General features: G+C 41.8%; 1 protein-coding gene across 1 annotated transcript in view; it reads left to right on the forward strand.

The window, feature by feature from the left end:
* Positions 1-16,580, forward strand: part of LOC120997244 (cytochrome P450 2K1-like) — a 49,938-nt gene that overhangs the window by 19,803 nt on the left and 13,555 nt on the right. Inside the window, exons 5-9 of the mRNA XM_040427248.1 lie at positions 3,873-4,033; positions 6,029-6,205; positions 7,412-7,553; positions 8,346-8,530; positions 10,625-10,766. Of these exons, the coding sequence (XP_040283182.1) occupies positions 3,873-4,033; positions 6,029-6,205; positions 7,412-7,553; positions 8,346-8,530; positions 10,625-10,766 (807 nt within the window). The remainder of the gene's footprint in view (positions 1-3,872; positions 4,034-6,028; positions 6,206-7,411; positions 7,554-8,345; positions 8,531-10,624; positions 10,767-16,580) is intronic.

Below are 16,580 nucleotides of genomic sequence, written 5' to 3' on the forward strand. Positions count from 1 at the left end.
TGTATCTAGATGACATTTAGATTTTTTCTCATGATTTCAAGACTCATCGGGACCACCTACGTCAGGTCTTGCTGATTCTGCGGGAGAATAAATTGTACACCAAAATGGAATAATGTGTGTTTGCGGTTCCTGAGATTCAATTTCTTGGTTTTCTTCTCTCCGCTTTTGGTTTTCGCATGGACCCTGAGAAGGTCCGTGCTATGCTTGATTGGGAGCTTCCTGAGAATCAGAAGGCGCTGAGGGTTAAAAATGTGAAGGCGGATGCCCTGTCACGTTGTTTTCCGGGAGGGGGGAACTTTGAAGACCCGGGTCCCATTTTGGCTGAAGGGGTGATCGTATCTGCTTTTTATCCTGATTTGGAGGCAGAGGTTCAGGCAGCTCAGGCAGAGGCTCCTGATCTTTGTCCTCCTGGGAGGTTGTTTGTGCCTCTCGCTTTACGACACAAGGTTTTTAAGGAGCACCACGATACTGTCCTTGCTGGGCACCTGGGAAGTAGAGCCACAGTGGATCTCATTGCTCGGAGATTCTGGTGGCCGGCTCTTCGTAAGACGGTTGAGGGTTTTGTGGCAGCCTGCGAGACCTGCGCTTGTGCCAAGGTCCCTCATTCACGACCATCGGGTTCTCTCCTCCCGTTACCCATTCCTTCCCGTCCTTGGACGCATCTGTCCATGAACTTCATTATGGACCTGCCTCGTTCCTCGGGGAAGACTGTGATTCTGGTGGTAGTGGACCGTTTTAGTAAAATGCCGCATTTCATTCCCTTTCCTGGGTTACCCAATGCTAAGACGTTGGCGCAAGCGTTTGTTGATCACATTGTTAAATTGCATGGCATTCCTTCAGACATCGTTTCTGATAGGGGCACGCAATTTGTTTCCAGATTCTGGAAGGCCTTCTGTTCTTACTTGGGGATTCGGTTGTCGTTCTTTTCTGCTTTTCACCCGCAGTCGAATGGTCAGACCGAACGCGTCAATCAGAATCTGGAGACATATCTGCGCTGTTTTGTGGTGGAGAATCAGGAGGATTGGTATTCTTTTTTGTCCCTTGCTGAGTTTACTTTAAATAACCGTCGCCAGGAGTCTTCTGATAAGTCACCATTTTTTGGTGCATATGGGTTTTATCCGCAGTTTGGGACATTCTCTGGAGAGGGGTCTTCTGGTTTACCTAATGAGGAGAGATTTTCCTCGTCTTTGTCATTTATTTGGCAAAAGATTCAGGGTAATCTGAAGAGGATGAGCGAGAGATATAAGCTTGTGGCAGATAAGAGACGTGTGCCTGGTCCGGACCTGAATGTGGGTGATCTGGTGAGGTTGTCTACAAAGAATATCAAACTGAAGGTTCCCTCCTGGAAGTTGGGTCCGAAGTTTATTGGGTCTTACAAGATCTTGTCCGTCATCAATCCCGTTGCCTTCCGTCTTGATCTACCTCAGATTTGGAATATCCATAATGTTTTTCCCAGGTCCCTATTAAAACCTTATGTCCAACCCACTGTACCCTCCTCTTTGCCTCCTCGTCCGATTGTTGTTGATGGTAATCTTGAATTTCAGGTCTCTAGGATTGTGGATTCTCGCATTATCAGCGGTTCTCTCCAATACCTCGTTCATTGGGAGGGTTATGGTCCTCAGGAGAGGATGTGGGTCCCAGTGGCGGACATTAAGGCCACTCGTCTCATCAGGGCTTTGCATAGGTCTCATCCTGAGAAGGTGGGCTCTGAGTGTCCGGAGTCCACCCGTAGAGGGAGGGGTACTGTCACCGCCAGTTCTGTGAGAAGGTCTGGCAGACGTCCTTCTCTACCTCTCGCATGATGTTCTTTGTTTTGGTTTCACTTTGTCATCTCCTTTCTTTCTCCCAGGTTTCACCTATTTAGACTAATCGTCCCCCTTTATATTCCCTCCCATACTGCCTCACTTTGCGGTTTATACTACTTCCTGGATGAAGTGTTCACTGCTGGAGGCTGCTGCTGCTGTTTACTCAGATAAGTCTTTTCATGTATTGTGTTTCCTTGCTGGCTTGATTCTAGGTGACCCTAACGCTGTCCGTATTAAGTGCAGGGAGCCGGTGGTCATGTCCCCTCACTATTATTGGGTTTTCAGGTGTCGCACAGTCTTAGGTACGTGGGCATGCAATCGTCTACCATTGAGACCCTTGCATGGGCATAGCAGTCAGGGAGAGCTCTTAGGGTTTTATAGGGCTCACCTATATGCTCCTTAGTTTGGGATCAAGCCAGTCGGACGTTTATTCATAAGTTCCAGCTATCTGCAACATCATCCGTGACAAATAGTTGTAGTTGACGCACAAGTGTTATGGACAGTGGATGTGGACCCCCTGTGCCAACTAAACGATTTGGCTTTGAGCTGTACCTAAAGGTATTATCCTGCCACACCCCTGTTTTTTACCCTTTAAAGGGTTTCTATCACTTTGTTTCACCTATTTAGCTTTCAGACACTAGCGATCCGCTAGTGTCTGCTTTATCTAACCATCCTAATATAAGAGCTTATTGTCCTGCCGTTTAGCTAAAAAAATAACTTATATAGATATGCAAATGAGCCTCTAGGTGCTATGGGGGCGTGATTAGCACCTAGAGGCTCCGTCTACCTTAACAAACTGCCGCCGCCCAGCGCGTCCCTCCAGCCCGCCCATCTCCTCCGGAATGCGATGCTCCTCGTATTCGGCGCATGCGCAGTGAATGTCTGATCGCTTCCCTGCTCAGACATCTCCACTGCGCCTGCGCCGATGACGTCATAGTGCTCCGAGGAACAGGCGCAGTGGAGATGTCTGAGCAGGGAAGCGATCAGACATTCACTGCGCATGCGCAGAACAGAGACGCGCACGGAGAGGATCGCTTCAGCTGGAGATGGGCGGGCTGGAGGGACGCGCTGGGCGGCGGCAGTTTGTTAAGGTAGACGGAGCCTCTAGGTGCTAATCACGCCCCCATAGCACCTAGAGGCTCATTTGCATATCTATATAAGTTATTTTTTTAGCTAAACGGCAGGACAATAAGCTCTTATATTAGGATGGTTAGATAAAGCAGACACTAGCGGATCGCTAGTGTCTGAAAGCTAAATAGGTGAAACAAAGTGATAGAAACCCTTTAACTCCTCTATGATAATCTGGTCTTTGCTGCAAAGGAGCCACCAAGTCATTACGTCTTGGAATAGTCCTGGTGCTTTTGGCTGCTGACGACTACTAATGGTGTCACGCTTAAGGGCTACAAAACAAGTATGCAACATTCAAGTAACCACACAGTACACTACGAATAGATTAATGTGTACCCAGTGAGTTACTCATCAAACAAATAGTACCTATAGAACTTGGTGGACAAAAACTGAGTCCACCTGTCTATATCTTATAGAACTTGGCTTCCTTATTCCTGTGTTTAAAGATCCATTTTTTGTAGGGTAGTGTCTTTTTTATTAAAGACTATGGGCAGTACCTGGTGACCAACTTCCTAGCCTGGTATTAAGCTTCATTAACAAATGCTCCATCAATGTAATAGGGAATAGCTCAGGGTCGACAAAAAGAAGACAAACCTTTGGGTAGTCAGCCATGTTATCATACAAGAATTTATTGATTTGCTCCCAAAAGCCCTTCACAAGGAGACAGGACCACATTTAGTGATAGTAAGAACCTGATGTCTCATTGCACTTAGGACATATGTCAAGAAACTCAAGCCTAAATTTGTAATATCTTCGAGTAGGTCTGATAACCCCTTTAAGTTAACTTCTCATGAATGTTTCAGAGAAAAGTTTCTGTGTACTAGAAAACTCCCTAAATGATGTGAGGTCATCATTGATAAAACATCAAAAGAATGGATTTTCCACTGTATAGATACAGCCAATATAATTTTGTAAAAAAAAATTTTTTTCTCTTTCTAGGAAAACCTTTTAATAACCTGAAAAATGTAAATTCTGCTGTAGCCAATATAATTGTGGCCATACTGCTCAGTCAGAGATTTGATTATGAGGATCCGACCATACTGAAGCTTGTGGATTTAATTAATGAAAATATAAGACTCTTTGGGAGTCCTCTGGTCAGGGTAAGTTACAGTCTGATCTATCAAAATGAAGTGCTAAATAATCTTGGTTTAATCTTTTTTTCTCTCAAGTACTGTATACAGCTGCTATGTTGAGCTACGGTATGTGTCCTTGTTTAACCTGAACCTGCAACTATACTTTTATATTCCCCATTTTTGTGGGTTTTCAGTTTTTTCAGAAGAGTAGCAGAGAGAATGGAGTAACACTTGACTGCAGGATCAGACTACACACAGGGCTTATTTGTAGTCTGTAACCATAGAGACTAACTGAATAGTAGCTTTATTTTAGATTAATTGGAACAAAAAACTGTTAACAATAGTCTAATTATCCTTGTATAACCTGATGCATGTGTTAATCTAGAAACCTAGTGATTTTAGTTTTAATGGCCCTCCACACCATACACTGGTTAGAAGGGGTTTTGTATTCCTTTAATATTGTGTTTCATTATTCATTTTATATTAGATTTTAAGCTACAAAGGTTGCGAAAGGAAAATTTTAATATATTTCTTCTTTTTGTACTTTATGTACTCCCACTCAGGAGCATAGCTTTAGTGGAAGCAGGGGAAGCAGCTGCTATGGGATCCCCCCAGGAGGAGGACTAAAACATTTTTATGTCAGGGCCCCTGAACAGTATTATAAAATAACATTATATACTGTTCATTGACATGAAATATAATATATATGTGTAGGAAACTAACAAAGCGGCTGCTTGGCCTGGTCTGGGAGACTGATCTTGAATAGCTACATGAGTGGGGTTTGCCCAGGAGGAGGGGGTTCCCAAGAAGTTACTGGGGGAGGAGGCCCTGTTCAAAAATTTGCTGTGGGGCCCAGTCTGTTCTAGTTACGTCACCGCTGCCACTTCCATTCTCTTGATCCTGGAAAGCCAAAAGAGGATTCTGATTTAGCTGTACTTACAAATGTCTGAAAGACTTCTAGAAAAAGGGGACATCGTCCACACTCCTTGATGAGCTGGCTAATCTCCTGGGTGGTACAGAAATACCCACTCCTTGTTCCTGTGCCTCCCCTTTTGTGGGAAAAGGACACATAGAGATCACAGTAGTATCTAAATTTCTGGTCTGCAAATAGTGTTACCTCCTGTGTATAGACCCCAGCTCAGACCTATAAATTATCCTAATCTGTTTGGGTCTATATAAAGTCTGGTCTGGGGGTCTGCATATGAGAAGGGCTAGGGTATGGTCTGAGGGTTTTTATTGGTTTAGGAAGATTAGGAGAATCTATATTTACACTGAGCAAAAATATATAAACGCAGCACTTTCGGTTTTGCTCCCATTTTGCATGAGCTGAACTCAAAGATCTGAAACATTTTCTACATACACAAAAGACCCATTACTCTCAAATATTGTTCACAAATCTGTCTAAATCTGTGTTAGTGAGCACTTCTCCTTTGCCAAGATAATCCATCCCACCTCACAGGTGTGGCATATCAAGGTGCTGATTAGACAGCATGAATATTGCACAGGTGTGCCTTAGACTGCCCACAATAAATGACCACTCTGAAATGTGCATTTTGAGGAACGGAATAGCTGACCTCTAATAGAACAGTCCTATCCTTGTCCGTAATGCGGACAATGATAGGACATGTTCAGTTATTTTTTATGGAAAGGACATACGGAAAGCACACAGAGTGACTTCCATTTTTTTGCGGACCCATTGAAATAAATATGTTTGTGTGCATGAGTCCTTATTTTGTAATTTCAAATGTTATATGTTGGTGGCATGTCCTATATAAATGGGTGGGGCATAAAGCTCAAAAATTTTCCGTAGTTTCCTTTCAGATGTTCAAAGTATGCTGCTTGTTTAAAAATTATTTTATAGCTCCCTATGCTTCTCACTAATATGGCAGCAATTAATTAATTAATAATTAGGAGGTTACATGATCTGTTTTGTATCTTTATTTTTTATTGATTTTTTAAAAATTATTTATTTAATATTTTTTTTAATTTATTTTGTCAATGTGTTTTTTTATTATCTTAAAGCTGGTAAACAGTTTTCCGCTGTTAATGCACTTGCTGCCGGGAGCTCACAGGAAAATTTTTGCCAACTTTAGAGAGTTTCATGGGTTTTTAGAGACAACATTTACTAAACATAGGAAAGAACTGGATGTGAATGACCAGCGCAATCTAATTGATGCCTTCCTTGTCAAGCAGCAAGAGGTATTTCTATTTTATCAGTTATGACCAACTATGGATAAAAAATTTAAAAAATAATGTACTAAAAATGTTTAAAGGGATCTATATCTATGTATAGGGCTCCAACATTTCTATGTTGACTACAGAAGAGTTCAAGTGGGTATTCTATGGTTATTATAGGGGAGATTTAGTATGAAGTTTCATCAGCTGCAATACATTTTAGCTGCACAACTGGTAAACTAAGAAAGAGATTCAGGCAAAAAATAAATGGCCCAATAAACCTTGATTCTCACTTAAACCCTTGACGTTCCAGTGACACAACACAATGGAATTAGATATTTTAACATTTATTCCAGTTTCTGTAGCCACAAAAGGATCTTGAGTTAGTCTTTGAAAATCCCAAATATAGTAATAAAAATTGTAGTGATGTGTACAGGATAAGTGCTGGAAGGTGTCTCAGCTGGGTGAGATAAATAAAATCCAGAAAGCTGCAGGAGTTTCAGCAAAGTGTAGTCTGTGGAGACAAGTTTGTTTACAGTTTGTTTTGGGCTGGATTTCATTTGAACTTGTGGATAGGTTTTGAAGTGGGATCTGCCATTTCACACCCTTCCAGTACGGTTTTTGTCTTTTACCTGAGGGGATCGCAGGTGAAGCCTGCTGTAATCAGATTGGCATAAGTCAGCTCTCAGGGAATCAGTCAGAGACAGAGAGTGAGTTGGACATGCAGAGGCTCTGAGTGGTCTCAGCCAAGAGGGCTGAGGGGCCACGAGGCTATGTAGAAGCCTGACGTTTGGGGGATCCAGCGATGCCTGTGGAGCGATGGTCGCACGGCCAGAGTCAGGAGGACTACTGGGCCATAATCCCCCAAAAATGTACTAGAGTTGTCACAGCCTGGAATCTGCTGAACGCTTGGCTGAGAAAGCCGCACCTGAGACAGTGTGTGAACTGTGCTATGTAGGTGAGTCAGGAAGACACATTATATGTATTAGTTAGAGACTAGCTGGGCAAGTGTTTATTATTTTGTGTGGATGCCACATGTGTTTAGGTGAAGCTGGGACTTCATTACCTGTATTGGCTGAAGTGTCCTAAATAAATTACAAGTTTGGACCTTAAATTTGGTGTCTGGTGAAGAAGTCTGTGAGCGTGAGCCCCTGAAGTAAAGCGATCCCTTACAAAATGTTAATGTTGCACACAGTATTGTATGATGATATATCCTATTTTTATGTAAAGGGAAACCTGGAATCAGCTCAGTTTTACCACAATGAGAACCTGATTGCTCTGGTGGCAGATCTTTTTGTTGCTGGAATGGAGACCACGTCAACCACATTGAGATGGGGTCTTCTGCTCATGATGAAATATCCAGAAATTCAACGTAAGATAATAATTATTCACTAGTCATCATGCCCCAATCACTAGAATGGGGTCCCCTGTTCGACATTTGAATGAAGTGGCAGACACATGTGTGTCCAATGATCCATTGAATTTATGGGGCTGCTGGAGATACAAGATATGGGGCAGATGAAGATATGGGGCAAGTGGTCAGCTATCTCCAACAGTCCAGTAGAGTTGAATAGAGAAACGTACATTCATGCATGTCTGTTGCGCCATTCAGATAGGAAAATGGGAACCCGTTCTAGTGAATAAGGGGGCCACAACGGTCACACCCCTAATATTCTAACACTTATTCTCCATGCTGTGGATAGGGGTAAGTTGTTGTTATGGAGAAACCCCTTGAAGGCCCACATCTTATATATGCTATCATCTTTTTTGCATTTCTTAATTGTGCATACAGTATATAGGAAGTCTTCATGTGTCCAGGGGCGTAGCTATAGGAGGTGCAGAGGTTGCAGTTGCTACCGGGCCCAGGAGCCTGAGAGAGCTCAAAGAACCTTGTTCCGCATAAGAAGACACTGGTATTATGTAAAGTGCATACTGGTCAAGATACACCTCTGGCTGGAAGGAAGGGGTTAGGCATGGTGGAGTGCCATTTCAATTTATGCCTCAGGCAGCATGAAGGCTATGTTCTTCCCTGTCCCTGGCCACTAAGCACTGAGAAAAGGGGGGCCCAAGCTGAACTCTTGCACCAGGGCCCATGAGACTTTAGCTATGACCCTGCATGTGTATTCTTTGTCATTGATTGCCTGACATATCTCTTCTCTGATAGAAAAAGTCCAAAACGAAATTGAAAAAGTGATTGGATCAGCTCATCCTCAGGTAGAACATAGGAAACAAATGCCGTATACAGATGCCGTCATTCATGAAATTCAGAGGTTTGGTGACATTGTACCTGCAAACGTCCCTCGTGTAGCTTCTCAAGATGTAACATTTAGAGGGTATTTTATACCAAAGGTAAGAATTGTATTTGCGTGTGATGTTTCAAACTGATGTTTGAAATGATGACCATTGTGTTCATTAATACATGAGGAAAACGAAGTACACCCTTTTTGAATTTTATGGTTTTATGTATCAGGACATATTAAAAGAAAATCATTTAGTGGTAAATGGAAGATGAAGAACATCACACAATATAGTCAAACGATTAATTATTTATTTAATAAAAACTAGACTAAAATGTTGAATTTGTGTGTGAAAAATTAAGTACACTGCTTCCATAGGAATTAAGAGGGTAAGCAGTAACCAGGTGCTGTTAATCAAATTCCCTTGATTAATTGATCATCAGCAAGTGTGAACACCTCTGTAAAAACAGAAGTTTGGGCATTTTGCTGGTCTGGAGCATTCATTCATTAGTCTGTGAAGGGTTATAAAGCCATTTTCAAACAATTTGAAGTCCATCATTGTACAGTGAGAAAGATTATTCACAAGTGGAAAACATTCAAGACATGTATTCAAGATGTATTCTGTTTATAAGCTTCCGTCCACATGCAGTATTTGTTCAAAGCCTATAGAACCCCAAAGCCTAATGGAACCTCAAAATACACAAGTAAAGTCAATTTATGGAGTCTGTAGTTGAGCTTTTGGATCCATCATATGTCACAGCTTTTGCTATACATAGAAGTTATGATATCCTAAGTTTGGTTTCATGTTGCATGTTATTGCAGAAGCCAACCATTTCCCCCTGTGGTTCTAATAATAAAGCAAACTTAGTGCTCTGTAAAGTTCCATAAAAATCTAAATTTGGTTCAAAAGAAATGCAAGTGACAAAGTTGTTGTGGCGACAATATGGAGGCTAAAATGTGGCTGTTTAAAGTATACATCAATCTCATGGATGTTGGCATGTAGGTGATATCTTTGGACCCTTTAGGAAATATGATTGTTTCCAAAAGAGTTCTATAAAAGTAGAAAATGGATCCCTTTTGCATTGCAACAGTGCCAATCTTGTCCATAGGCTGTGACTTGCATTGTAAATCATCTCAATCAAGACCCTTTTTCTAACTTAATAAAACTCCTTTAACTTGGGTCTTTGAACACCATTTCATGTCATCATCTTTTAATGAACATAATTGTGAACCATAATGGATCAGCCATATCAATTAAACCATCTACCTAATATTGTGTAGGAATTGCGTTATGGAATCCGTTACCAGGGACCATATCACAATTCTATGACGGAATGCATAATGGAAAGCCTTTGGAGGCATTCTGTTATTCATTCCGTTATAATAGAAGTCTATGGGCTGCAAAACGGTTCTGTCCCGTTTCCGTTATGCATTCCGTCATAGAATTGCGTTATGGTCCGTGGTAACAGAATCCATAACGCAATTCACCTTTTACCACCAAACGAAGTGAGAACGAATTTCAAAATATTAAATTTGCTCATCTCTAATTGTGACGTAACCCCCTTCTTGCAATGATTGTGGCAGGAAGGGGTTAATTCCCTTTTTGTTTTCTTTCATAAAAAATCAAAGTAAAGCAGGCATTTTGTACATAAAATATACATACAGTCATTTTTATACACATATATACATCTTTTTTATTATTGGCATATAGCAGTCTTTTGTGTGTATGTCTTATATTTTTTTCATTAAAAAAGAAAAAAAAATACTTTTAGTAAAAATATAGCAGTCTTTAGGTATTTTATTTAATAAATTGTCACTTTGTCACAAAAGATGCCTTTTTTTCCTTCCAAAAGTGTGTGTGTGGTAAGGGGGATGTTAGTGTGTTTTATAGGGTCCCGTTATGGAACCGCTCATTAGTAAAGCAGGACCGAGGAGCAGTGAACACAATGCTCCATGTGCTGGCAGTACTCACCACTCCCTGGTCGTCTTCTGCCTGTGCCGCATTCTGTGCTGTGACCTGCACACAGCTTGAGGACATAGGCATGCCCAAAAAACATAATCAATTTGCTGTAAATCCGGGAGCGGTTTTGCTGTTTCTAGCTGTGCATCACATTAATGCCCCACCACCTCATGTGTCCTGTAATGGTTGATCAGTATGTATTTGAAATATAATTTCACTGGTACATGATTTTTTTTATTCCTACAGGGCACTGTTGTTACTCCATTGCTGCACACTGTACTGAAAGATAAATTTCACTTTAAGAAACCTGATGAGTTTTATCCAGAACACTTTCTTGACTCCAGTGGAAATTTCCAGAAGAACGAGGCCTTCATACCCTTCTCATTAGGTAATGGCATTTTGGGTTCTTATATCTAGATCGTTTTTTTTTTTTATTATTCAATTTAAGATATTTTTATATGCCTTATAGCAGCTGCAATAAAAAAAGATTAAAAAAAATACATGCTTGTAATAAAAGCATGATTTAAATATCAGATTCTGATGTTAAAGGGCTTCTGTCAGCCCACTAAACCGTTTTTTTTTTTTTTTATAATAATCCCTACACTGCGATCTCTGCATACATAAGTAAAATAATAATTTTCGTTCAGTAGAATTTGATAAAACGCTATTTTTATAATATGTAAATTACCTTGCTACCAGCAAGTAGGGCGGCTACTTGCTGGTAGCAGCCGCATCCTCCGATCCTAATGACGCCCCCTCCGCATTGTGATTGACAGGGCCAGTGGACGGGATCTCTCTCTGCTGGCCCTGCCTGTTTTCATTCAATATCTGGCGCCTGCGCCGCGGCCGTACCTATCTTCAATCTGCGCAGGCGCACTGAGAGGCGGCCACTCACTCGGCCGCTCGCTCCTCAATGCGCCTGCGCCGGGTGTAGATGTGACGTCATCGGTGCAGGCGCATTGAGGATGGAGCGGCCGAGTGAGTGGCCGCCTCTCAGTGCGCCTGCGCAGATTGAAGATAGGTACGGCTGCGGCGCAGGCGCCAGATATTGAATGAAAACAGGCAGGGCCAGCAGAGAGAGATCCCGTCCGCTGGCCCTGTCAATCACAATGCGGAGGGGGCGTCATTAGGATCGGAGGATGCGGCTGCTACCAGCAAGTAGCCGCCCCCAACTTGCTGGTAGCAAGGTAATTTACATATTATAAAAATAGCGTTTTATCAAATTCTACTGAACGAAAATTATTATTTTACTTATGTATGCAGAGATCGCAGTGTAGGGATTATTATTAAAAAAATAAAAAAAAAACGGTTTAGTGGGCTGACAGAAGCCCTTTAAATTCCTTTTAAAGAACAAGTCAGAATCTAGAGACATGAAAACTTTGCAATTCGTAAAATACTATATTTAAACAGTTGGTATTCCTCACCAAAACCTGTGTCAAATCCATTCAGTGCCCAATTGATATAAATGGGAATCTGTGCATCGTTTATATGACAGATTTCTTCCACTACACATCTGAAAAAAATCAATAAATAAGGGTCATATTATTTCTTAAAAGAAAAATCACTGAAAATAATGCATTAACTCAATAGATGCCAATATTATTTATAGACCAAGGCCTCGTTCCCATTTCCTTTTTTAACAGATTTGTGCTGTCCGCATTTTCCACGAACAGCACACATACCCATTGATTTAAATGTGTCTGCTAACACATCATTATTTTTCGGTCAGTAAAAAAAACACAGAGTCTTACATTACCGTGATGTGGACCAAATGCCTTTTGAAATCTATGGGTCTGTGAAAATCACGGAGACAACACAGATGGCATCTGTGGTGCGTCAATTTTTCACGGAAAACAGATAGGATATGCTCTTGAAATAAATTTTCAGCTGAGCCACGTCCATGGATTACGAATGACATACGGAGGGTAAAAATGGACACACAGACCATCCATGGATCGTTCACAGACATCTTCAAGGATTAAAAGATGCTTTTTTCACGTACGTAATACTGACATAGAAATGTGAACGAGGCCTAAGCCCTCACTCAGATATAACAAAATCTGAGATTCATGGCTAATATATTTTGATAAAAACACATCTGTGCCCACCTACCAGTGACGAGGTCATCTCAGTCAGGCAAGAACCTAATCTATTGCCTATCTTTATGCCAGTGGGCATCTACATTCAAGACAGCAGACCCTGCACATATAATGTGCTGCTACTTGTTAAATCTGTGAGTAGCCAAACATTCAATGAGAGGAAGCATGCACAGCTATATGTACCATCTAATAAAATTCACCATAGTCAGGGCAAAAGTGCACACAAAAAATGCTACTACCAAAATGGGATAATAGGTATGCATTCAGGCTTGAATGTGCCATTCTTTCAACTATATACTACAGACAAAATAAAAGCACTGAAAAATATCAAACATCCTACATGATGTGATAAATAATTATGTGGATGTACATGGCTACATTTAAAAAAGAAAAATCACTGAAAATATTCCACTCACACAATAGATGCAAACATTATATATGAACAAATCCTTCAATCTGAGATTCTCAGCCAATATTTGATCAAAACACATGTATGCCTGCCTACCAGTGACAAGGTGGTCTGAGTCAGGCAGGACCTATTCTAAAACCTATATCTGACTAAGATCACCTTGCTGCTGGTAGGCAGTTGTGTTATGAACTTATGATCAAAATATATTGGCTTAGAGTCTCAGATTTTATCATATAAGATTAAGGAGCTTAGTCCATATATAATGTTTACATCTATTGTATTAGAGCATTATTTTCAGTGATTTTTCTTTTATAAATGTAGCCATGTACATACACATATTTATTTATCACATTGTGCGGATTGTTTTTTTTATCTTTTTCAGTGATTTTTGTTCATATTATTTCTTGAAAGAAAATCCAGATGAGATTTACCTGCGGCTATACAGTATGTGGTTCTCTGGCGTGCGAAACTGTAAATCTGTGTCAGAAATCCGATGTTCAGCCTCAGATTTATGCAACTGGTTTCATCGCAAATACACACTGGATTTTCCCAACAATTGGGAAAATTCGCTCTCTAGTGCCCCCTATAGGTAGCTACCATGAAAGCCAATGTTCAAACCTTTACAGAACCTAGAAACATGACCAGGAATATCGGGATCATTGCTAGAGATGATCAAAATGTTTAAAAATTAGATTCGGCCGGTTCGCCGAATTTTTCAATTTTTTTTGGTTTGATCCGAATTTATTTGCAGCGAATCACATAAAAAAATGGCAACCTAAGATGCATCATAGCTATGGGTATAGAAAAAGTTGAACCCCCATTCGCGGTGGAGACTGGGATCGAATCCTGTTACAACGTGAAGCCCGCTGGACTTTCACGCTACGTACACCCTCACCCATGGGCCTGAATGAGCAGCTTAATTTTAGCTGTTTCATTTAGACCCATTAATTAGGCCTACATGTGAAATGCTGTCTGGTTCATATGGGGGGGGGGGTCCTTTAATTCCCTTGTAGCTCCTCCCCCCTCCTCCACCCTGCTAACAGATATTAATATACACTCTTTATTTAACTAATTATTCACACATTGCTCCCCTATATTGCCCCTCATCAATTTTTGCTTCATAATAATTGTCATGTATTATATATTTAGGCCACTATATCCAGGTCACCTTTACAATACAAACGCCGTCAATTCCATTTTCTATATAGCGCGGCTCTGTATCGGGAGCCGCACATTTGACAGGAGCCGGGGACGCATCCCGGTTGCCCAGTAACCATGTCAGTAGGATCTCGCATGCTTTGGCAAGATCTGACGTAGTGACGTCATCTTACCTCACCTGCGTCCCTCTGGTGACTCCACTTCCTAGTTACTGTGGTGCTTTCTATCGCGCATGTGCCGCCGTGGCATGCAGTGCACCCCACAGGAAGTGTGCCATCAGCCAAGCCGCGCTCTGGGGCTGTATTTCATTCAAATATCGGCGGGTTTCACAGCCGCCCTAAGGATACATCGAGCCTGCGGATGACTGCAATTCCCTGTTAGGAGGAAGAGGGCATTCATCTGCTGTCCCCTCCTCCCCCTCCTCTTAGATTTGCCAACCCAAGCCACATCAGGACTCGGGGCTCATCATTGATTTAAAAGGTGCACAGTTAGTATCTTATTGTTTGCACCTCGGCTAACCAATTCTCCTTTTGGTGATTTGCCTAGCATCCCTATGTTTCCCCTGATGAGCTTTGTACTCATCTCAAAGCGAAACATGCATGTAGGGATCCAGTAGGAGAGAGCTAACCAGGATCAATCAATTCTAGGGTTAGGTTCTGGACGGGGTCGCCCTTGTCAGGGCGGGTGCTCCGTGGTTAGGCTATCAGGGCCAGTATAGCACCCCCCTGTAGCGCATTATTAGGGAGATCTAGTCTGGGCCCCCTATCCTTTTGCAGCAATTCCACTTTCACGAGGATTATTCACATCAAGTCTCCGAAAAGAAACTGCTGCACACAGGAATCAATCTATGGAGCGGTAGGACAAACGGTTTTCCATCCAAAGTGCCGCAGTGCACTTCTATTTCTACTCCACAAAGTGATTTTGTCTTCCAGGATTTGATTATATAGTCGAGACTTATTTCCACAGAAGCTCCATATATTGTACTTTGTTTGAGTATATGCATTATCAGTAACTATTTTAGGGCCAATTATTTTATTAGAAAGCAACTATTAAAAGCTAAGTTTTATTATTAAGTAACTACAGATCACTTTTTTCAGTCTATTGTATTAGAGCATTATTTTCAGTGATTTTTCTTTTATAAATGTAGCCATGTACATCTGCATATTTATTTATCAAATTGTGCAGGTTTTCATCGCAAATACACGACTGGATTTTCCCAACAATTGGGAAAATTCGCTCTCTAGTGCCCACTATAGGTAGCTACCATGAAAGCCAATGTTCAAACCTTTACAGAACCTAGAAACATGACCAGGAATATCGAGATCAATGCTAGAGATGGGCTAAATTTTCAAAAATTCGATACGGCCGGTTCGCCAAATTAAAAAAAAAAATTTGGTTCGATCCGAATTTTTATACGGCAAATCGCATTAAAAAATGGCTATATCCTAGCTGCAGATAGCCTTTATAGTGGCCTTGCAGTAACACACATAGGGAGTCTGCTGTGGTAGTGAAATAATACTCAGTCAGTATGACATGCAGATGACAGGCGTCACTCTTAGAATCACTACACACTTCACCAATTTGGGCAGTTACGGGGCCAAAACTGACTAAATAACTCAAGTATCAACTCAGCCTTACAGGTCGATGTTAGCGCCAAGAATAAGCGCACTTTTTTTACACCGTCGTCAGCTGATTCCACATAGATGCCTACAGAACCTGTTCTATTAAACGATTATACAAGTAGAGCCCCCCCCACAGAGTGGAGAGGGTGTCAGCAGTAAGTTTGTGTTGACGTCACTGATTATTTTGCCCTTCCTCTGATCCGTCAGAACAATAATCCCCAGAAAACAGATCCTGTCTGTTGCGCATCTGCCTTCACTCGGTCAGCATTTGGTCAGTAATCCATCAGTAATCCATTTCTGGGCAGGTAGGCTCCTGCGAAGTGGGTGGTCTACCCCGGGTATGTTTGGCTCCCGACATCCCACTGTTGCCACCCTGCTGACTCCTGCCATGCTAGCGACTTGCTGGCTCCGCTGCTGCCTCACAGGCAAGCTGCCACCCTCTTCTCCCGATGATGATGAAGCCCCTAATTCACCCGGCTCCCAAGTGCGATCAGCTACATCATAATCATCGAGTACTGTCTGCTAGAGAGGTCCCAAACTATTCGCCGGCGAATAGTTCCCGGCGAACATAGCTTGTTCGCATTCGCTGCGGCTGGCGAACATAGCTTGTTCGCGTTTGCCGCGGCGGGCGAACATATGCCATGTTTCGGTCCGCCCCCTATTCATCATCATTGTGTAAACTTTGACCCTGTACCTCACAGTCAGCAGACACATTCCAGCCAATCAGCAGCAGACCCTCCCTCCCAGACCCTCCCACCTCCTGGACAGCATCCATTTTAGATTCATTCGGAAGCTGCATTCTTAGTGAGAGGAGGGACAGTGTAGCTGCTGATTTAATAGGGAAATCAATAGCTAGGCTAGTGTATTCAGTGTCCACTACAGTCCTGAAAGACTCATCTGATCTCTGCTGTAAG

This window comes from Bufo bufo, chromosome 4, assembly GCF_905171765.1.
Source record: "Bufo bufo chromosome 4, aBufBuf1.1, whole genome shotgun sequence".
NCBI classification, from domain to species: domain Eukaryota; kingdom Metazoa; phylum Chordata; class Amphibia; order Anura; family Bufonidae; genus Bufo; species Bufo bufo.